Below are 24,360 nucleotides of genomic sequence, written 5' to 3' on the forward strand. Positions count from 1 at the left end.
GTTGTTTATGGCTTGCGTGGTGCGTGGCTAAGTGGCTGGGTCGCGGGCAAGTACCGGCCGCTGGCACTAAAAGGAAGGGACCTTGGTGCACGGTCTGCGTGGCCCCTGACTTCCGTGCCCTAACACTTGCTGATGCGCCCTCTAAATTTTAGACACTGTAATACAGTGATATAACATTTTGTTTTACTTTTGTTTTTTTGGCCAATAGTGATTTTTTTTTTTTCATATGTTGATTGGCCATTCATATATGTTGATTGATAGTGTTTGCTCAAGTTATAGTTCTATTTTTTATTGGATTGTTTGTCGACTCCAGTACTCTTGCCCGGAAAATCCCATGGACGGAGGAGCCTGGAGGGATGCAGTAACATGGGGTCGCTGAGGGTCAGACACGATTGAGTGACTTCACTTTCACTTTTCACTTTCATGCATTGGAGAAGGAAATGGCAACCCACTCCAGTGTTCTTGCCTGGAGAATCCCAGGGACGGTGGAGCCTGGTGGGGTCACACAGAGTCGGACACGACTGGAGTGACTTAGCAGCAGTTGCCTTCAGTTCAGTGGCTGAGTCGTGTCCAACTCTGTGTGACCCCATGGACTGCAGCACGCCAGGCTTCCCTGTCCATTGGAAACTCTGGGAGTCCACCCATACCCATGTCCATTGAGTTGGTGATGCCATCCAACCATCTCATCCTCTGTCATCCCCTTCTCCTCCCGCCTTCAGTCTTTCCCAGCATCAGGGTCTTTCCCAACGCCAGCTCTTCACATCAGGTGGCCAAAGTATTGGAGTTTCAGCTTCAGCATTAGTCTTTCCGATGAATTTCAGGACTGATTTCCTTTAGGATGGACTGGTTGGATCTCCTGGCAGTCTTGTTTGCCTTATTACTTATCGCAGTTCTTTATATATTTTGCATGCAATCCCTTTATCATGTCTAAGTGCTGCAAATATTTTACTCCCAGTATGTGTCTTTTTCTTTCTTTTTTTGGTTTCTAACAATGTTTTTGAAGAGCAGAATTTTTTTTAGAAAAAAGTGGAAGTTTAAAATTTTGATGGTGTCCAATTTATCAGTTATTTCCCTTATGACCCGTGTTTTTGTGTCATACTTATTTTCCAGCATGTTATCAAATATTTATGCTCATCTTTTCTTTTTCAGGTTTTATACTTTTAGCTTTTATATTTAAGTCTATGATCCATTTAAAGTTTATTTTTACTTATGGTGTGAAATAATGATCACACTTTTTTCTTTATGAATATCTACTTGTCCCAATACCATTTGCTGAAAATATACCTGCTTTTAAAACTTAAGGTAACATTTCCTTGTGGTATTTGTTTTGAGATTATACAAGGCAATAATTTAAAAAATAAAATTATAAACCTTAAATGCAATAAACTTAAGGGGTAGAATTACTCCTAACTTTAAATTAAAAAAAATCTTAAATTTAAATAGGATTTAAACACACAGTGGATATATATATATGTATATAATATGTGAAATATATATGAAAATGTGTATATATTTACATTTTAACTACATATTTAGCATCTATCACACTTAAACCTAAATAATACTTCAATATGCATATCTTCTAAACAAGTACTTTATCTGCATAACAGTAAAAGCATTCACACTAAAGGAATTATCATCTATATAATAATTTTATCTAGTATATATACTATAATTACATTTTCTCAGTTATCCTAATATATCTTGTATAGTTCCTCTTGAAGGGGCATCTAGTGTCCAGTCAAGGAACAAGTATTTAATTTGTCTGTCCCTTTACTCCTCTGTTATCAAGAACAGTTCCTGTTCCTATGTTTATTTCAATACATTGACAACTTTGAAGAGTCTAAGACAATTGTCATGTTAAACCTTTGGCAGTCTGGCTTTGGTAATTGTTTTCTTGAGATTAGATACCAATTCTGTGTATTTGGCAAGAAAATTACATAGGAGATGTTGTGTATGTCCCACTGCATTGGATTTTGGCTGAAGACATGTATTGTCAGTTTATCCCATTATCGGTAATGCTAAAATGATCACGTATTAAGGAGGAGTCTTCCATATCTCTCTATTGATGAGTGTCTGTTTTCATAGGCAATTAATTAAAAATCTATGGCATGTACTTTAAGACTTAGTGTATACTATTTCCTAAAACATTCATCCAACAGTTTCAGTATTAATTGATAATCTTTATCTGCTTTGTTGAAAAATGAGAATTTTTCTAATTTTATCATCTGTTTTTTTTTAAATCTAGAATTTATCCCTAATGTGTTTCTCCACATTTTAAAATTAAGAGAAACAGATTTCATCCCAAAGATAAATGCTCAGTAGTTGTTAGTGTACTTGTCTACGAAATCATTTTTTCCTCTTGGGAAGATTTTCTTTTTTATTGTGGTAAAATCCTTGGAAGGGAAGTTATGACCAACCTATACAGCATATTAAAAAGCAGAGACATTACTTTGCCAACAAAGGTCTGTCTAGTCAAGGCTATGGTTTTTCCAGTGGTCATGTATGGATGTGAGAGTTGGACTATAAAGAAAGCTGAGTGCTAAAGAACTGATGATTTTGAACTGTGGTGTTGGGGAAGACTCTTGAGAGTCCCTTGGACTGCAAGGAGATCCAGCCAGTCCATCCTAAAGGAAATCAGTCCTGGGTGTTCATTGGAAGGACTGATGTTGAAGCTGAAACTCCAATACTTTGGCCACCTGATGCGAAGAACTGACTCATTGGACAAGACCCTGATGCTGGGAAAGATTGAGGGCAGGAGAAGAAGGGGACGACAGAGGATGAGATGGTTGGGTGGCATCACCGACTCAATGGACATGGGTTTGGGTGGACTCTGGGAGTTGGTGATGGACAGGGAGGCCTGGCGTGCTTCGGTTCATGGGGTCGCAAAGGGTCAGACACGACTGAGCGACTGAACTCAACTGAAAATGTTATAATGTAAAAATTACCATTTTAACTACTTTAAAGTGAGCAATTCAGTGAAATTTAGTACATCCACAATGTGCAACCATAGCTGCTATCTAGTTCAGAACATTTTCATCACTCCAAAAAGAAACCCAACCCATCCATTAAGCAGTGATTGCCCATTCCTCCCTCCCTCCAGCCTCTGACAACCACTAACCTGTTTCCATCTGTATAGATTGGCCAGATGTCATTTTTAATTGTATCAGACCTCTATTTTTGAAAAGCCCTATAAACAGGTTCTAAATACATCTGACTTTTCAAGAGTGATCAGAGGCTTCCATTTTAAAACATAATCCACATATGAGATGTATGAAAACGAAATGATGAAATTGAGCAAAACAAACAGCAGTGTCTAAATACTGTGATAAGCAAAAGGGATTCAGAAACCAAGTAACCAAGTACTCAGTACTTCAGATGCTATTGGAGGCTACTTTAGTAACATCACTGCCATTGATCTTAAACCCATCCGTGTTTATTGCTTGGTCTGTCTCTCTGGAATTGCCACTGCCCTTCTTTGGCCCTGGGGCTCCTCATCTATAGATCAAAGACTGGACTAAATGATTTGCAACATTTCTTTTGCTCCATGATTTCTTTTTTTTTTTAATTTTATTTTATTTTTAAACTTTACAATATTGTATTACTTTTGCCGAATATCAAAATGAATCCGCCACAGGTATACATGTGTTCCCCATCCTGAACCCTCCTCCCTCCTCCCTCCCCATACCATCCCTCTGGGTCGTCCCAGTGCACCAGCCCCAAGCATCCAGTATCGTGCATCAAACTGGACTGGCAACTTGTTTCATACATGATATTATACATGTTTCAATGCCATTCTCCCAAATCTTCCCACCCTCTCCCTCTCCAACAGAGTCCATAAGACTGTTCTATACATCAGTGTCTCTTTTGCTGTCTCATAACTCAGTTGATCTTCATCTTTCATTCCAGGGCACGACTGTAGTAACATCACTGAGTTCTGTGCTACATGATGAGAAAGAATTCCCCAACCCAAAGGTATTTGACCCTGCCCACTTTCTGGATGAGAGTGGCAACTTTAAGAAGAGTGACTACTTCATGGCTTTCTCAGCAGGTAATAAAAGTTAATTTCCTTAAGTACTTAGGGAACAAGGTACCTTTCTGGAGTTGGTTGGAACTTAATGATGCCCTCTCTGGGGCTGGTAGAAATGCTTTTTGTCCATGATCACAAGCGCCACTTTTAATGCCCTTGTGTTTCCTCCCCTCACCACACATCCCCAATATTGGAACTTCAGGGAGGTGACCCAGTTCTTCCAAAGTAAGAAAGCTAGAAAACAAGTTAATTGAATTATGCCTCTAGCATAATTCAGTAATAATCTTAGGTAGCACTGAGTTACCTGTGAGCTCCTCTTAGCAGGTGAAACTTTTAGACTTTCCTTGCCTGCCATGATTCCATAAGTTTGAGTATTTTCCATGTGATATCCTTCACTCCCTAGGCTGAGTTCTGGGGTTAAAAGTACAGAATGGGCACCAAAGTGGGCTCACAATCTAGTTAGGGAAGCAAATTACTAAAGAGAACATTGAATAGTGTTGTGAGAGAGGAAAGCACAGGCTGTTCATGAGACCAGAAGGAGAAACCCTGTTTTCTGGTCACTCATACACCATAGTGAGGCATAAAATGGAGTAAGGAACATTCTTACAGAAAAAAGCGAATTTGAACTGCCTCACAGGAACAAAGTGAGAAGAGAAGGCAGGGCAATTTTACAGGAGCAGGACATTCTTTTAGATTGAGAAAGTCAGAACCTGCCGACTAACTGCAGTGTCAGCGAGTTCTTGGAAATGTGGCAGGATACCCTGCAGTGGTTCCAGAGCACTGTGGTCATCTTCCACTGCTGATCACAGATCTTGAAACTGGGTCTCCACAACTACAGTGTGCGCTGAGTCTCTGGCCACAGCCTCACCTCCTTGTATTTGGCAGCTTTTGATGCCTGCTTTGTGTCTTGCTCTGTATATACCAAGATGTTAAGGACTGAGCCTTCCCTTCAAAATCACACATTTTAGCATAGCAGAAGAACCAGAATTATGATCAAGGTGATTCATGCTTCAACTGAAACAATGAATGTGATATTGAGGAAACTCAGAGAGGGCAAGATTCTACTGTCTGTGAATATTGCAAAGACCATAAAGAGGAAATGACATGGGACGTAGGTCCTGAAGGAAGTGTCAAAGAAATGCATCTTGACCGAATGAAGCATCATGAGACAAAACTAGAGGTTTCATGGTGTATTGGAGGTTGATGAAGAGCGGATATGGCTAGAGCTGAGAGTAGAGAGTGTGAAGAATGGAAAGAATGATATCGAACATCATACTGGGAACAAAATATGAAGGGCCAGCTCAACTCATTTGGACCTCGTAACAGATGGGAGAGACATTTAATGTTATCAAGTGGGAGACTGACACATTTAGACATGTACTTTTGAAAGCACATGGAGGAAAAACATCTTTAGCTGAATTTTGTGCCAGAAGTAGAAAGGAAGCACATATATACAAGTTCCCTCCTCTCAGGGCTTCCGATAGAAACTGGAAGTGGAAAAGAGCAGTTAAAATGTGGGAATACACGATGAAGTGCTTGACACAAAGTTGACGTTCAATCAATATTTACTGAATGAAAAATTCTCATGAAGATATTAGCTGAATAGCGACTGTGTCTCTCTTTCTGTTTATCTGTCTCTAAACATCTTTCCAGGCCTCTATCTGTTCAATCATTCATATATTTTGTGACAATTCAAAATGTAATGCTCAAGGAACAAATCACCTCTGTGTGTATTTTCAGGAAAACGAAGTTGTGTGGGAGAAGGCCTGGCCCGCATGGAGCTGTTTTTATTTTTGACCACCATTTTACAGAAATTTACCCTGAAATCTGTGGTTGACCCAAAGGACCTCGACACCACCCCAGTTTCTAGTGGGTTTGGCCATGTGCCACCCCCATACCAGCTCTGCTTCACTCCTCTGTGATGAAGGGCAGTCCATTGGCTGCTGCTGTGCTGTTGTCTGTAATTAACTCTCATCTGGGCCATCACTCACCTCCTTCTTACTACCAGGGATACTCTTTCTGACCGCCCATCTCATACTGCCACAATTTTCTCAGTATCCAGTGAATATCCAACTTTCATGAAAGGAAAGTCTCCTGAGTTTTACTGCACAAATGTATTTGCTGTCCTCATGTTCTGTAACACTTATATCGACTACCACATATGCTAATACTTCTTAGTATCATGTTATCACTGTAAAACAGAGTGGAATTGTTGGTATAAGCCAACACACAGCCATTTGCTCTCCAGGTGTTCTAAATAAAAAGCAGCAGTATTTGCTGAGCCAGTCTCAGACTTTCCTTCTTTTGTACGTAATGCAGGTAAGGAATGAATGAAAGTAAGAGTCTGAAGAGGCCGTGCTTGTGCTCATAATGATAAACACAGAGAGGGACAAAGGGGAAGAGGGCAGGAAAACTCTTTGCTGAGTATCACCTGGGCTTACTTGAAGATTGGGTTTGGAAATGAGAGAAATTGTGTCCAAGAGCAGGTCCAGCCTGCAGGGAAATAGTGAGAAAATCAGCATTTGGGAGGACTGAATAATAAGGGTTGGAATTCATTCCTCTGGTTGATGTTACTGTGAACACTAAAAGAAGATATGAAATGTTCACATTACTTTGTGTTTCAAACTTATAGTCAAATATTAACCTATGTTTCTCTATTTCTAATCATGTACTCTAAGTGTTATTCTTTTCTCTCTGAGCAAGAACAAAATCCCTAGAAGGTGTCACCAGATTCTATTTTTTTCTACTTTCCATCACATTGTTTTATATGTAACATCAGTGGTGGCCATAACCACTTTGGAAGAGTTAGCAGTTCCTTAAAAAATGAAACATATACTTACCATATGATCCAGCAGTCATACTCCTTGGAATTTACTCAAATGAGTTGAGAACTTACATCTGCACAAAACCCTGCACATTAATGTTTTTAGTTACTTTTTTCATAAAAACATGTTTATTCATAAAATTAATTTTATAGTTATTTTATTCATAAATTTATGTCAAAACTTGGGAGCAGTTGAGATGTCCTTCAGTTGTTGAAGTATAAAGAATGATATATCAATTGAATGGAATATTATTCATTGTTAAAAAAAAAAGGTGGCAAGCCATGAAAAGAACCCTAAGCACATTACTAAGTGAAAGAAACCAATTTGAATGCTGCTGCTGCTACGTCGCTTCAGTTGTGTCCGACTCTGTGCGACCCCATAGACGGCAGCCCACCAAGCTTCCCCGTCCCTGGGATTCTCCAGGCAAGAACACTGGAGTGGGTTACCATTTCCTTCTCCAACTACGTATTGTGTAATTCTAACTCTGTAACATTCTAGAAAATTATGGAGACAATACAAGATCAGTGGTTTCCAGGGGCTTGGGAAGGAGGGACAGATAGATGGAGCACAGAGAACTTTCAGGTGAAATCATTTTGTGTAATACTTTAATGGTGGATACATGCTCATGCTACATTTGTCAAAATCCATAGAATGTGCAAAATTAAGAGTGAACCCTAATATAATCTGTGAACTTTGATTTATCATGTGTTGGTGTTATATCATTAATAGTAATAAGTGTACCACACTGGTGTGGGTTGCTGGTGGTGGGACAGGTTGTGTGTGTGTGAGTATGTGTGACCACTGTATACTTTTCTGCTTAGTTTTACTGTGAACCTAAAACTGCTGTTAAAATTCTATTCTTTAAAAAGAAAACCCCTAACCCACAACTCCAGCCAACCTGAAGTTTGCATAACTCTGTGACAGTAGAGGACTTAATATTTATGCTCTCTTAATCATTTGGACAACAGGAATGCTATTTGATGTAAGATGTTATTGAACTGGGAGTTGAAAAACAGATTCTAACCGAAGGCCTTGTAAGAATGTGGTGAGGACACTTTATCCACTGTCATTAATTGCTCATTAAAATAAAGGCTAGATTAACTGATCTCAGAGTACTTTCAGCCTTTAAATTATCTTTGACTCTTTTACTCTATAAAAAGAAATGGCTTTAACAGAAGGAATGTTAAGCAGAGCAAGCACACTGATTTCTCAAGGAATAAAATTGCTCTAAAGAAACTGACTGAATTTATTTCATCCAAAATTAGGTAGAGTTTAGACCTCTGTAAGTTAGGCACAAGTTACTACTTCTCCTTCTTTTCTGGTTGAAAGGTACACCATGTCTCATACTCATTCAAGTTTATAGGTTACAAAAATAAACTTTCCTGACCCCCACTTTAATCAGCTGGTGCAGTATGCATTAACTCAATTGACATATTTGAAAATTCATTGACTAGGATGAGTCACAGAATATTGAATCATGGTACATATGCAGCAAGTGTGGTGACCCTGGTGAACTGAATGTTTGCTTGGAGATGTGGGTTCCAGTCTCAACTCGACCACCTGTGGGTGCCGTGTCCTTAGCATAGGAACTGAATCTCCAAGGCCCATCCATGAATTGGAAATAATTTTACCTTTGGGAAAGGTAATTGAGATAATCATAAGAGATATTATGGTGTGAAAATTCTCTGTTTAATGTAAATAAGATATGAATCCATGTAAACATGAGGAATAAAACATTTTGTAATTAGCTCTTGGTGGTTTAGTCGCTAAGTCATGTTTGACTTTTGAGACCCCGTGGACTGTAGCCCACCAGGCTTCTCTGTTCATGGGATTTCCCAGGCAAGACTACTGGAGTGAGTTGCCATTTCCTTCTCTAGGGGATCTTACTGACCCAGGGATCCAACCTGGGTCTCCTGCACTGCAGGCAGATTCTTTATCGACTGAGCTACCAGGGAATTCCCAGGTATTAGCTTTTAATAAAAACTTGTTTTGCCTTACTAAAAGAGTTTAGGGATAACTTCACTAATCAATTTTGAACAAATATGGTATGTTGTAGAACACGTTTGTAAAGCATCGTCATTGTGATCTAGTGATGTTTACCTTTCCAGTGGTATTTAGATCTTCATGACGACTGTCATCTCCTGTTCTGGTGTGCATGTTATAGTGGTTCCACGCTGTAGGTCTGTTTAATGAAGTCCTTGCCTCCCATCCTCCACTGAATCCATATGTGTTGTTCTGTGTAAAATCTCCCTTCCTTGCTGTTGATGACAAATTGAAATTATAATGGAGTAATCACAGGATTCCCAGGTGACTTAGTGGTAAAGAATCCACCTGCCAATGCAGGAAATGCAGGAGACACAGGTTCAATCCCTGGGTCAGGAAGACCCCCCTGGAGGAGGAAATGGCAACCCATTCCAATATTTTTGCCTAGGAAATCCCATGGACAGAGGAGCCTGGTGGGCTGCAGTCCATGGGGTCACAAAAGAGTTGGACATGACTTAGTGACTGAACACAATCACAATTCAGGCATACAAAAACAGGAGGCAATTGCGGATCTGGTCTCCAACATGTCTCTGCACCTCTGAGAACTTGAAATCCCTTTGACCTGTACCAGACCCAAGGACAGGATCAGCCCTGTTCATAGCAACACCTGCCAGCTGCACCCTTATGTTCTAAAGGTCTTCCCTTGTAATTGTGCAACTGTTTCTGAGCCCAACCAATGTTTATGTAGCAGAAACTTTTACCCATTGCCATATCCAATTATGATTCTTGATAAGTAACTCATGTGTCTAACCGTACTCTTGCAATCTTCCCCTTTATAAGTCTCCACCGTTTTGTAGTCCAGTGCAACTCAATTCAAGTGCTTCTTGAGCCTGTGTCTTCTGGGCTACAGTCCTAACAAACCCTCAGTGGACACCTTTTTATTTCAATAAGGTCTTTTCTAAAATTTTGGTTAGCACTGTGCAAACTTCATTCTGTTGCTTCTGACAAAGACAGACTTCAAAAGGCAACAGAAGCAATTGTGTCTGGAAGCAGCTGGGAGGCTGGAGTCATAGTTTCTCAAGCTTTCCCTGCTAAATTCTTGAGATTGGCTCTTCCCTCAGTTACTTGAGTAAGTTTTACCTCTGCAATGATGGAAAGGGGAGAATACCTATTTTTGATTTCTTGTTTTGAGAATCTGTGACTCTTTTTTCCTTGGACTCAAGTAGGAGACATCTGTTTAATGTTATTTTGTGGTCAGTGGGGTATATATTCAGAGTAATGTATATGGGGATAGTGGAAGAAACTTTCACATATTCAGGTATGGGAAGTCATTCTGGCTTATACATGATTTGACATGAACTTTATGATAACTAGAACAGCCTGTCTTATGGTCTGTTTTCATACCTTGTATATCTGCTTTAACTCTCAAAGAGTGCATTATCCAGATGTAAAGAATGTCCACTTTGAAGATAGGGATACAATGCCTCCCTTCAAATGTCATCAAAGTTAAGGCTCTCTTCCCAGATGCCAAAGTCATACTAACTCTCTGAGCAAGTGCTGATCTGTCTCTTTTGAAACTTTGAAGGAATGTTCCCATGTCATGTTTGATGTGTATTTTTTTTTTTGATAAGTTGTAAAACTGTACTGAAAACCATGCTTCTCTAGAGCTATTTTTCAGAGCTATTAAGAGGCTGTCTCTGTGGTATAGACCTCAAGTTTGCTTGAATAAAACTCTCTTCTGTTCCTTACTATAAACTGCTTATTGACTATTTGTATCCACAGGGTTTTAGCTGTCCTGCTAAATTTGTTCTTGAGGCAACTATGGTGTGAGTGCATTATAACTGATGGACATCAGAAGAACTTAAATTAAATCTTAGTTTTATTAATTATGAGCATCGTGACACAGGACAGGCTTCTTGTTCTCCCAGAATCTCTCTTTCCCCCATTTGAAAAAATACAAAATAATAAACCCTATTTCCAGTATATTTCTTTTCTTTCTTTCTTTTTTTTTTTGTGGGCAGGGGAAAATATCAAGGTAAAAGGCATGTAAATTTGCTTAGCTAATTACTTTATTTCTGTTTGGCCATTCAAATTGTTTGAATTATGTTAATGTTAACCAGAAATTCCAAGAATGGAGACCTGGTTGAAATAAACACGTGTTTAATTGAGGTTTATTAGGACTGTAGCCTAGGAGACACAAATTGAAGAAGATCTTGAATTGTGTTCTACTGGACTACGTAGTGGACTACGAGGTAGGGGACGCTTAACAACGTAAAAAACACAAGGTTACATAAATTATTTGTCAAGAACTGGGATTGGAGCTGCATGGATTAATGGTTAAGCAAGGGTAGGTTGAGGTTCAAAATGATTACAGAATGGAGTGTGTGGGTACTTGAAACTACAAGGCGGCAGCTGCTGCTGCTGCTGCTAAGTCGCTTCAGTTGTGTCCAACTCTGTGCGACCCCATAGACCGCAGCCCACCAGGCTCCCCCGTCCCTGGGATTCTCCAGGCAAGAACGCTGGAGTGGGTTGCCATTTCTTTCTCCAATGCATGAAAGTGAAAAGTGAAATTGAAGTCACTCAGTTGCGTCTGACCCTCAGCGACCCCATGGACTGTAGCCTTCCAGGCTCCTCCGTCCATGGGATTTTCCAGGCAAGAGTACTGGACTGGGGTGCCATTGCCTTCTCCAAGGCGGCAGCTAGCATATACTATTTTCTTTTTTTAAAAGGTGACACTTTACCCATTTAGAACACCATTTAGACAGTGTTAGTGTATTCACAACATTGTGCATTATCTAATTCCAAGATATTTTTATCACTCCAGAAAGAAATACTGCCCATTAAGCAGACACTGCCCATATATTGTTTTGAAAATGGCTAGTGGTATCCTTGAGTTTGATACAGTTCTGAAAATTCAGATTCTCAGATATGCAGAAATATGTCTGAAACCATATCCACTATGGCGACCCATTTCCATTCTGGTGGCCAGGACTATAGTTAACTTCATTTTGATTTTTAAATTATCTTAACTATGTCATCATTAGCTGTTTTATGTATAGGCAGCTGTAATGTTAGTATAGTACATTAAAATATTTTAAAATCTTGCATATTCAAGGACAAATTAGATTTTTAGATACATGTGTATATTAGATAGTGTTAGATATAACATTACAAGATACTCTTTAAAATATAAAAAACATAGAATACACTGATATTCCTCAAAATCATAAATTCCCAACTGGTCATTGACTCCAGTCCAGAGTATTGAGCCTTTTTTGGCATCAAACTATTTATGTCAATAATTCTCAATCCTGGTTGTGTGTTAGAACCACTTAATTTTTTAATTAGCAATACCTGGACCCCAACCCAGTACAAATAAACCAGAATCTCTAGAGTCATCATTGGACACAGAGAAAACAAGTCCAAAGAACAGTTTGTTTTTGTTTTTGTCAGAGTGGCTAAATCCCACAGAATATAGAGTACAAAGTGGGTATAATTGATTGATCTCTTTACAGGTGCAAATTGAATTAGCAGAGACTGTTATAAAAGCTTTACATTTCAGGCTCACAATCTTCAGAATGAGAAGAGAAGGTGTCGATGGATCTGGCTGTGGTCCTGGTGCTCTATTTCTCCTGTCTGCTTCTCCTGTCCCTCTGGAAACAGAGCTCTGGGAAAGGGAAGCTCCTGCCCGGACCTACTCCTCTCCCAATTCTTGGAAATACCCTACAGTTAGATGTTAATGACATCAGCAAATCCTTAAGCGATGTAAGTAGGTTTTATGCTCCTCCAGTGGCTAGCAAACAGTAAGTAAATTAAGCCCAGTTATGACACTAATGGGCTGCCCTGGGGTTTCCCAGGTGGTGCTAGTGGTAAAGAACCCGCCTGTCAATTCAGGAGACTTAAGAGACTCAGGTTTGATCCCTGGTTGGGAAGATCCCCTGGAGGAAGGCACCGCAACCCACCCCAGTGTTCTTGCCTGGAGGATCCCATGGACAGAGGAGGCTACAGTCCATAGGGTTACAAAGAGTTGGACACGACTGAAGCAACTTAGCATGCACGCACGGTGGCTCAGAGAGTAAAGAATCTGCTTACAATGTGGGACACCAGGGTTCGATCCCATCCCTGGGTCAGGAAGATCCCCTGAAGAAGGGAATGGCTACCCATTCCAGTATTCTTGTCAGGAGAATTCCATGGACTGAGGAGCTTGGCAGGCTATAGTCCATGGGGTCGCAAAGGGTTGGTCATGACTGACTGATACGCCAGTCAATCCTAAAGGAAATCAGTCCTGAATATTCATTGGAAGCTGAAACTCCAATACTTTGGCCACCTGATGTGAAGAACTGACTCACTGGAAAAGACCCTGATGCTGGGAAAGATTGAAAGCAGAAGGAGAAGGGGATAACAGAGGATGAAATGGGTTGGATGGCATCACCAACTTGATGGATATGAGTTTGAGCAAGCTCTGGGAGTTGCTGATGGACAGGGAAGCCTGGCGTGCTGCAGTCCTTGGGGTCGCAAAGAGTTGGACATGAATGAGCGACTGAACTGAGCTGACTAACACACACATATGATACTAATACATATTTCTGGGGGCACATTGTCAAAATAGGTCCTTGTGTAGCAAATTAGTCCCTGTAAATACTGTTACTTTTCTTGCCTTTTCAGGTATGTCATTGTCATAAATAGAGGGACAAAGTAGAGTTTGTGAGTAGAGAAATGTTTAGCTCTTTGTATGGTTGAAATAAAAGTGTCAAAAGCTGGGAGTATTGCTTCCCTTCTTTGTTTCATAGCCATTTGCTATGATTTGGGACAGAAGGTAAATGGTAAGTGAAGTGTTTTGTGATTTAAGATTTTCTTCCAGAAGTCATATACTATATAAGCTATGTGTTTCCTTCAGATGGCCAGAAAAATAGGACTTTTCTGAAAAAGGGCATTGTGCTTGAGGTTAAGAAATTAGCTTGGAATCAGAGCCAGCATGAGTGAATGAAAGAAAAAGTTGTCAGTCAGGGCCCAGTTGGTGGCAAGAGCATTGATTTACATTCTTGAGGAAGCTGGTGTCTGTACCCTGTGAATGCTGCAGTCTGGAAGAAGTTGTTCTTCCATGAGATGCTGCATGTCCTGGCACTGCCTCTATGATGCTTCTGTTGTTTCTGTTTTACTAATACCAGTGGATCTCAAACTGTGCTGGGCATTAGAGTTATCTGCACTTATTTTTTAAAATACAGATTTCTAATATTCATCTTTGGGCTACAGATTCAGAATTCTAATGACTGCCCTGTGGTGTTTCTGAAGCAGGCAGGTGGCTGTTGGTTTAAAGGTGGGCCTGGAGGGTTGATACATTGCTCAAGAATCAGAGATTGATAAGACGGGTTTCAATTTTGAATCTTCTATATATATCCATGGAACTCTGGAAATGAATTGAAATCCTCAACCTCAGTTTCCTTATTTATAAGTTGGGGCAAATAAACCTGCTGATGGTGTTGATATGTGGATTAATTACAATCTGTGTACCAGTTACTTGAGTCCCATCTAAGTGGAAACTGTAACAATTACTATAATACTTATGTATTCAGAAATATGTTAGGCTGTTTGTGGAAGAATAGAAATGTAAAAGTGTGATGATAATATATTCTGAGTCAGGTATTATATTTTATCAAGTTGTGACCTATTTTGCTATTACATGCACCTCCTTTCCCAGCTCTCAGAAGTCTGTGGCCCTGTGTTCACTGTGTATTTTGGCATGAAGCCCACCGTGGTGTTGTATGGATATGAAGCAGTGAAGGAAACTGATTTGGGAGAAGAGTTCTCTGGAAGAGGCAGTCTCCCATTGCCTGAAAGAATTAGTAAAGGCCATGGTAGCTGTACTTGTGTGTGTGTTCAGCATTGGCATTGGGGGTGGAGAGGATAGATTAGAGGAATTTGAAGAACCTGGCAGCAGATGTTGGTCTACCTGAAAGGCTGCCAACTGTAAGCTCACTCCTCCTTGCCTAGGGCCTCCCTCCTAGTTTCTGTTTCTCCTCCCGGCAGGAATCCTCTTCAGCAGCGGGAAGAGATGGAAGGAAACCAGGCGCTTCTCCCTCGTGACGCTGCGGAATTTCAGGATGGGGGAGTAGAGCGTCGAGGACCGCGTTCAAGAGGAAGCGCGCTGCCTGGTGGAGGAGCTGCGAAAAACCAACGGTGGGTGATTCTGTGCTCTGTAACTCTGACCTTAACAGACTGCTGTCTTCTCTGTTGATATCCTTGGAAACATTTCAGGAGAGGCCACATCTTTCACATGGGTTGTGGTTGTCAGCCCTTCTGTGGAGGGGGGAAGTGTGAAGAAGAGAAAGCCAAGGGAGGTTTTGTGTATCTGTGCTTGTCATATGTGTACTCCCATAACTGTGCATGCAGTGTGGATATTGGTTATTTAATTGTAATCCTGAACTTCTTTTCAAGTCAGAAGTCACAAGGAATGGTTTTGAATTACTTCCTGAAAGCATTAGATAACATTGTTTTACCATAGCATAAATGTGGTTGTCTATATCAGAGCCTTTCAGCAGGGAATATTTATTAAGTGGACAGGGTTGGAATGACCTCATCATGCTCTTATGTAGCATGAAACGTGTGACTTGTATATTATATATTTGAACTATATTTATATATTAAGCATCACAGATGCATCTGAGAGCCCAGGCCTGTAGTTCTGACCAAGAGTAATACTGTCTATGGTTTTATTTTCTTAGGCATATCTTAGCACAGTTCTTATCAATTTTGATTTCTCTGTGCAGATGGTACCATTTAAAAATATCAGCTTTCATTATTTCTTAATACTTAGTATACTGATTTATATATACAGTTATTTATAAATTTTGAATAAATACTTGCTGCATCATAATTCTGCAAAATACACAAATACCAAGTTGGAAAATGTTTGGTTTAACTCGACTTTAGGATTATCAGTAACTGCTACCTGGTGTTCTCTGAATGAAATTTGGCTTTGCTTTCAGTTTTCTAAACATTGCCCCCTCTTTACTGGATTTTGGTAACAAATGTATAGTAATTATTTACTTCCCACTACTAGGTGTAATGACTTGTACAATGGTTATCACAAGGACTCTGATTTTCAGCTCATATTTCAAATTATTCTGTTTTAAAATTCTTTATTCTATATTAAATGAAAGACTTGAATTGGATTTACTGTGAATCACATATTGACAAAGAAATGCCCAAGGCTTTCAAAATTACCCTTTATCTATCTAGCCAAAATAAAAGTTGTTTTAAACTTAGATCTCTATAATTTAAAAGGAACCTGGTGTAGAAGCTCCTTAATGAAGCCTGGCATAATTCCATACCTTAACCATTTGTTCCAACATTTTACAAAAATTTGTAGTAAAAAAATGATATAACATGAGATCTATGATCTTAACAAACTAAGTGCACATTATAACTATGGACGGAAGTTTGTAACCTTGTACAAGAGACAGTGACCAAAATCATACCAAAGGAAAAGAAATGCAAGAAGGCAAAGTGGTTGTTTGAGGAGGCTTTAAAAATAGCTGAGGAAAGAAAAGAAGTGAAAGGCAAGGGAGAAAGGGAAAGATATACCCAACTAAATGCAGAGTTCCAGAGAATAGCAAGGGGAAATAAAAAGGCTTTCTTGAATGAACAATGCAAAGAAAGAGAGGAAAATAATAGAAGATCTCCTCAAGAAAACTGGAATGACAAGGGAACATTTCATGCAAAGATGGGTACAATAAAGGACAGAAATGGTAAGGACCTAACAGAAGCAGAAGAGATTAAGAAGAGGTAGCAAGAATACACAGAAGAACTGTACAAAAAAGGTCTTAATGACCTGAATAACCACAATGGTGTGGTCACTAACTAGAGCCAGACATCCTGGAGTGTGAAGTCAAGTGGGCCTTAGGAAGCATTACTACAAAGTTAATGGAGGTAAGGGAATTCCAGCTAAGCTATTTAAAATCCTAAAGATGATTGCTGTTAAAGTGCTGCACTCAGTATATCAGTAAATTTGGAAATCTCAGCAGTGGGCACAGGATTGGAAAAGGTCAGTTTTCATTCCAATCCCAAAGAAAGGCAATACCAGAGAATGTTCAGACTTCCATACAATTTCATATGCTACCAAGGTGATGCACAAAATTCTTCAAGCTGGGCTTCAGCAGTATGTGAGCTGAGAACTTCCAGATGTACAAGTTGGGTTTTGAAGAGGTAGAGGAAGGCAATCTGAAACAGATCAGATTGCCAACATTTTTTGGATCATGGAGAAGGAAGGGAGTTCCAGAAAAACATCTACTTCTTCTTTATTGACTACACTAAAGCCTTTGACTGTGTGGATCACAACAAACTATGGAAAGTTCTTAAAGAAATGGTAATACCAGACCACCTTACTCATCTCCTCAGAGACCTGTATACAGGTCAAGAAGCAATGATTAGAAGCGGAAATGGAACACATACTGTTAAAAATTGGGAAAGGAGTACAACAAAGCTGTATATTGTCACCCTGCTTATTTAACTTCTATGCAGAGTTCGGGATTCCCTGGTGTGAATTCCAGGCTGGATGAATCACAATCTGGAATCAAGATTGCCAGGAGAAATAACAACCTCATATATGCAGATGATACCATGCTAATGGCAGAAAGTGAATTTTTGTGTAGCTATTTGAATATTGAAGATGGAAGAAAATGCAACTTTTTTGCCATGTGATGCTTTATTATTTCAAGAAAGGTAAAAACGTAACTGAAGCACAAAAAGGGTTTGTGTAATGTTTGGAGAAGGTGCTATAATGGATCGAACATGTGAAAAATGGTTTGCAAATTTTCATGTTGGAGATTTCTTGCTGGATGATAATTCCTGATAAGGTAGATCAACTGAAGTTGATAGTGATCAATTATTGAGAACAATCCAGGTGGAAGACAGACAACATACTAAAAATATCCAAGTTAAGCATTGAAAATCATTTGCACCAGTTTGGTTATGTTAATCACATAGATGATTTGGTTCCACATAAGGTATGGGAAAAAAACCTTGACCGTATTTCCACATGCAACTCTCTACTTAAACGTAATAAAAACATTCATTTTTAAAACAAATTATGATCAGTGATGAAAAGTGGACACTGAAAAATAATGTGGAATGGAAGAGATTATGAAGCAAGCAAAATGAATCACCATCAACCACACCAAAGGCCGGTCTTCATGCAAAGAAGGTAATGTTATGTTTATGATGAAACTCTATTATGAGCTCCTTCTGGAAAACCAAACTATTAATTCCCACAAGTACTGCTTCCAGTTAGCACTTGGTGAACAATGTCTGGAGTTACTCAACTGAAAATGCATAAATCTCCATGTGGATAATGCAAAACCACATGTTTCTTTGATGACCAGGAAGAAACTTTTAAAATTCAGCTGGGAAGTTCTGATTCAGCTGCCATACTCACTGGACATTGCACCTTTGGATATCAATTTATTTTGGTTTTTACAAAATTCTCTTAATGCAAAAATTTTCAGTTCCCTGGAAGACTGTAAAAGACACCTGGAACATTTCTTTGCTCAAAACCAAAAAGTTTTAGGAAGATGGAAGTATGAAGTTGCGTGAAAAATTGCAGAAGGTAGGGGAACAAACGGTGAATATGTTGTTCAATAAAGTCCTTGGTGAAAATGAAAGATGTCTTTTCTTTTTACTTCAACAAAGGAAGTTTTTGGCCAAATGGATACTTTTTGTTTTTGTAAGTTTGACTCATTTAGATACTTCATCTAAGGGGAATCATGAATCCTTTGTCCTACTGTGATGGGCTTTTTTTACTTAGTACAGTTGGCTCAAGGTTCATCTATGTTGTATCATGTGGGAAGATTTGTTTCATTTTTATGGCTGAATACTATTCCAGTATTTATATTTATATGTTTTCTTTATTCATTAATCATTGGGGGCTATTTAGATTGTTTTACCTCAACTTTTAAGGTTATGGAAATACAAATGTCACTCTGAAAGTTTGAGTCAGTTCTTTTGAATAGAAACTCAGAAATGGGATTGCTGGGTAATATGGTAATTCTAGTTTTAATTACTTGGGAAACCATCCTAGTGTTTTCCATAGGAGCTTCTGGTAGTAGTATTCTACCTCCCCACCCTCACCAACAGTTGTTATTTTCTTCTCCACTCCCTCCCTCTCCTTCCTTCTATCCCTTCATCCTTTTTTTTTTTTTTTTTGGATAGTGCCTATTGGCACCCCATTCCAATACTCTTGCCTGGAAAATCCCACGGACAGAGGAGCCTGGTGGGCTGCAGTCCATGGGGTCGCAAAGAGTCGGATACGACTGAGTGACTTCCCCTTTTCTAACAGATAGAATAGGTGATATTTCTTGCTTCTGATTTGCATTTTCTAATTTGGAGTATATATGCTGCTGCTAAGTCGCTTCAGTCGTGTCCGACTCTGTGCGACCCCATAGACGGCAGCCCACCAGGCTCCCCCGTCCCTGGGATTCTCCAGGCAAGAACACTGGAGTGGGTTTGGAGTATATATAAATCTTGACAATTTTCCCACTATTTTGTAATGCAAGTGTCAGATTTGATCCTTGATGGCTGAGGCATCCATTTCAAAGGGGCATCCAAACCTGACTGTCTCAGATAAACAGCCACAGGACTAGATAAAGAGCTGGTTGCCTCCCCCAACTGAGTCTCCTTTGTTTTAGAGATCTTGCTTGATTTCAGTGACTGACTTTTTGAGCTACATTTTTTCCTTTTCTCTTCCTGTGCTTTAAATTCCCACTCATATATATTAAGTTCACCAATAAAGAGTATTGAATCGCATTTTCAGTTGTACACCTTAAACTAATATATTGTAACTCAGCTATACTTCAGATAAAAAAAAAAAAAACAGTGAGCCCTTCATTGGAAATATGATTAACTTGATTTAAATGATGGGGAAAAAATGAGAATTTATTAAAACTGTGAAATGAAATATTTCTTGCCATATTGGAGGGCAAGAAATGTCACAGCCTTCAGCGATTTTGGGCCTCCAAAAGTGAGGGCTCTCAAAAGGGACCACAATGCCTGTGATCCAACAGATGCCACCACCCCCCACGGTGATTGCTGAGGAGCTGGGAGTGTGGTGGTGGTGGTGGTGGGGGCGGGGGCGGTGGATGCAGGAAGCAGCCATTTGCCACATCTGCCACCTCTGACTGTAAACCAGGAATTAAGGATGTAAACAATCAAGAAACAGGATTTGGCTCCAGATAGCTAAAGGTGCATATGAAAGGAATGAATTCAATGAGCCCAGAGGCTTGAACCTCATGAACCACAGCTCTCTCATGTTAGCTTCTCCTCTTCTGATTCTACATGTGATTCTTTCAGCCGTTCATTAAGCAAAAAATATTTTGAGGTCCCTAATTATTCTCCTTTGTATATCAGTGCTTAATTTCCTACAGGCTTTCCAGACAGATGATAGTCAGCACTCATAATTTTAGTTACTAAATGGTATTTTTAAATGACCTCTTTAATTTTCACCATTTTCTCTTCAAATTAACAGTCATCTTGGGTGAAAAGGGTACAAGAAAAGGCAGCGGAAGTGAATTGAATAATAAAAAACATGTGAAAAATGTTTTTTAAATAAAAAACCCATTATTTAATTACCTGTGCTGAAATCTACTCATTTTAAGTTAAAAGTGAAGTATTGATTTTATGCTTGTGGAATATTTGTTAAGGGTATTCATAGATATGATATTGTTTAAAGTTTCTAAAACAACTTTCACATGTTATCACAAACACCAAATGTTTCATCTGTATACTTCAATGGTGTCTTAAAATTGTTTCTGATTTTTTAGCCTCACCCTGCAATCCCACTTTCATCCTGTGCTGTGCTCCCTGCAATGTGATCTGCTCCATTATTTTCCAGAACCGTTTTGATTATAAAGATCAGACTTTTCTAAGTCTAATGGAAAAGTTGAATGAAAACTTTAGGATTCTGAGCTCTCCATAGGTTCAGGTGAGGCCAAGGTCCTTTCTTCTTGAGGAATTGTTGTAGGAAGGAGGACCCCTTCCACGGCCTGAAACTAGGCTCTTGTCTAACGCTCGGAAATGAGTTGTCTGAGGAGACACATGTGCTGACAAAGCAAGAGATTTTATTGGGAAAGGGCACCCGGGTGGAGAGCAGTAGTGTAAGGGAACCCAGAACTGCTCTGTCAAATTGTTGTAGGAAGGGGGACCCCTTCCAGGACCCAAAACTGGGCTCTTGTCTAACACTCAGAAATGAATTGTCCGAGGAGACACATGTGCTGACAAAGCAAGAGATTTTATTGGGAAAGGGCACCCGGGTGGAGAGCAGTAGGGTAAGGGAACCCAGGAGAACAGCTCTGCCTCGTGGCTGGAAGTCTTGGGTTTTATGGTGATGGGATTAGTTTCTGGGTGGTCTTTGGCCAATCATTCTAATTCAGAGTCTTTCCTGGTGGCGCACGCATTGCTCAGCCAAGATGGATGCTAGTGAGAGGGATTCTGGGAAGTGGACAGACATGCAGTGTCTCCTTTCAACCTTTCCCATACTTATTAGTTCCGTATTCCTTATCAAGATCTCCTGTCATAAAACAACTCATGCAAATAGTTACTATGGTGCCTGGCCAAGGTGGGCAGTTTCAGTGTGCTTCCCCTAACAAAATGGCTTGCAGTCTTGGGTTTTACAGTGATGGGATTAGTTTCCAGGTTGTCCTTAGCCAATCATTCTGACTCAGAGTCCCTCCTGGTGGTGCATGCCTTGTTCAGCCAAGATGGATGTCAGAGAGAAGGATTCTGGGAGGTGGTCGGACAGGTTGTTGGGAAGCCCAGTACAAAATAGCCGGTTGGAGGAAGTCCTTGGGAAAATGGCGAAGGGCCAGAAATACCCCGGCTTGATATGCTCGGGCAGAAAAACATCTCCCGTCTTTGGTTATGCCTGGCGCCAAGATTTAATAATAAACATTAAGGATGTTGCTTGAGAAACGGGTTATGGGATAAGCACATGGGTCACTTAGAGCGCACTGTCCTTGAAATATTTTTACTGATTAGGTGTTAACCCCGTACGCGTTCTGCTGGCTGTATACTCTAAGCTCTTTGTTCCTGCTTCTATAAAAAGGCTTGACTACAGAAATAAACTTGTCAGTCCTTGCAAGAGACTGTCTGAGTGTCCTTCTTTCAGGTTCGTCGCTTCCAAGTCCCGGGGAGAAAATCCCCAACACAGGTGGTGTCTCCTTTTGACCTTTCCAGAACTCTTCTGGTTGGTGGAGGCTTATTAGTTCCCTGTTCCTTACCAGGAACCTCGTGTCATAAAACAGCTCATGCAAATGGTTACTATGGTGCCTGGCCAGGGTGGGCTGTTTCAATCAATGTGCTTCCCCTAACAATCATTTCTGCTGTTTTCTCCATGAGGTCCAGATCTCTATACACCAAACTGTGAGGTGAAATTGTGAAGAGTGCAGTCCTGCCTAGAGCTTAGCATCATGGAGTGCTCATCTGGGGCTGATGGTTGAGCCCTTTGATGATAGACAAGAAAATGCTTGCCCAGAAAACAGAACTGCAGTTCAGTCCTGTTGACACTGTTCAGTGGTTTTTCACACCAACTTCCAGAAACTACTTTGGTAACTTCTCCAAAGGGATGCCTGCAGCAATTGAAGGACTTCTAGGTCCTTCTGGAAAGGCTCCCATTACTCACAAGTCTTGTCATTCAATCTCCACTGTTGACTAAAAAAATATAGTTACATCTTGAAAGTAGAGAGTTATTTTATTTGGTGGGCATGGTTAGGACTCTGAGTGCGGGTGACCACATCTGAGAAAATTGCTCCAAGGAGGCAGGAGGGGGAGTCAGACTATATATATGTTTGCAACAAAGGGAGCAAGCAGTCTGAACATCAAAGATCAGATATCAAGTTAAGGAATTTAGCATTCTGTGTATGAGAAGATGCAAGCCTCTCGGATCACTGAATTCATTCCTTTCATATGCACGTCAGCTCTCTGGGGCCAAATCCGGTTTCCTTTTTCACCTGGAGGAGTGGCAGCCTCTTTGAATTTCTTCTTGCCTTCCCCCAGCTCCTCAGCAGTCATCTTGGGGGGGTGGCAGCATCTGTCAGATCTCAGTTTTGGGAGCCCTCATTTACATTTGGAGGCCAGAAATCACTAATGGCTATGACATTTCTTGTTTATTGATATGGAAGGAGATACTTTAATTTCATACCACTTAGTTGCTATTTAGGGCTTTCCCAGTGGCTCATGGGTAAAGAATCCATCTGCAGTGCAGGAGATGTGAGAGATGCAGGTTCCATCCCTGGGTCAGGAAGGTGGGAATGGCAACCCACTCCAGTATTCTCGCCTGGAGAATCCCATGGACAGAGGAGACTGTCAGGCTACAGTTCATGGGGTCACAAAGTGTCAAACACAACTGAAGTAACTTAGCACACACACACACACACACACACACAGTTGCTACTTAAGCACATGAGTTGACAGAAATATCTGCATTTAGTAAGGAGGAGAATATCTCCTTCAAAGGGGAGAGTGCTAGCACAGGACAACTAGGATAGGAGGGAGATCTTGATGCTTCATTTGGCATCTTAACCTACAAGGTAATTGCTTTGGGAATGACAAAATGATTGTTTTTGTGTGTATAAGAAACATAAACAAACACTACAGGCGTACCCTGTGCTAAGCTATGTTCTACCCTCTGCCTAAGAGACATCACAGAAATCACTTAATTCCTCTGGTGCCCAGTTACTTTATCCATAAAATATTGTTGTGTTTCCTGGTTCTTTAGGATCCTTTCAGCCCTAAAATATTGATTTTATGTTTGAGTATACGAGGCAGAAGTAGAAACATCAAAGACCAGCTCTGTGTTCTTTCCAGGTTGTTTAAATTCTCTTATCATCTACAAATGTAAATCATAGTATTTCATGTCATCCTATATATCATGATGGTAAGGAAGAATTGAGGTAAAATATGAGAGAATTGAGATAAAAATGCATTTATGCAATAAACATGATATATGTATATAGGAAAAAATTACCATATTTGATCCATGGTCATAATTTTCTCCCTCAAATGCATCTGTCAACATATGTGTGTATGTGTTAGTCACTCAGTCATGCCCGACTCTATGTGACCCCATGGACTGTAGCCCGCCAGGCTTCTCTGTCCATGGGATTCTTCAAGCAAGAATACTGGAGTGGATTGCCATGCCCTCCTCCAGGGGATCTTCCCGACTCAGAGATCGAATCCAGGTCTCCTGCATTGCAAGCAGACTCCTTACCATCTGAGCCACAAGGGAAGCCTATACTCATATAAACATGATATATGAATATAGGAAAAAATTATCATATTTGATCCAGGGTCATAATTTTCTCCTTCAAATACATCTGTCAACATAGAAAATTATGTATTTGTGAAGTGAAAATTTCTCTCAATACAGAGACCATATTACATTAATATTTATACCACAGTTGTTAACCAGGGCTTGGCATATTAAATAAGTCTTCACTAAGTGTTTTTTATTTAAGAAACTACTGCTTTGTCTTC

General features: G+C 40.0%; 1 protein-coding gene across 1 annotated transcript in view; it reads left to right on the forward strand.

Moving 5' to 3' along the window:
* CYP2C90 (cytochrome P450 family 2 subfamily C member 90) overlaps positions 1-6,311 on the forward strand; it is a 41,338-nt gene extending 35,027 nt beyond the window's left edge. The window contains 2 exon segments of the mRNA NM_001076051.1: positions 3,910-4,051; positions 5,771-6,311. Of these exon segments, the coding sequence (NP_001069519.1) occupies positions 3,910-4,051; positions 5,771-5,952 (324 nt within the window). The 3' untranslated portion in view covers positions 5,953-6,311.
* The last annotated feature ends 18,049 nt before the right edge of the window (positions 6,312-24,360 follow it).

Source organism: Bos taurus, chromosome 26 (assembly GCF_002263795.3).
Source record: "Bos taurus isolate L1 Dominette 01449 registration number 42190680 breed Hereford chromosome 26, ARS-UCD2.0, whole genome shotgun sequence".
NCBI classification, from domain to species: Eukaryota; Metazoa; Chordata; class Mammalia; order Artiodactyla; family Bovidae; genus Bos; species Bos taurus.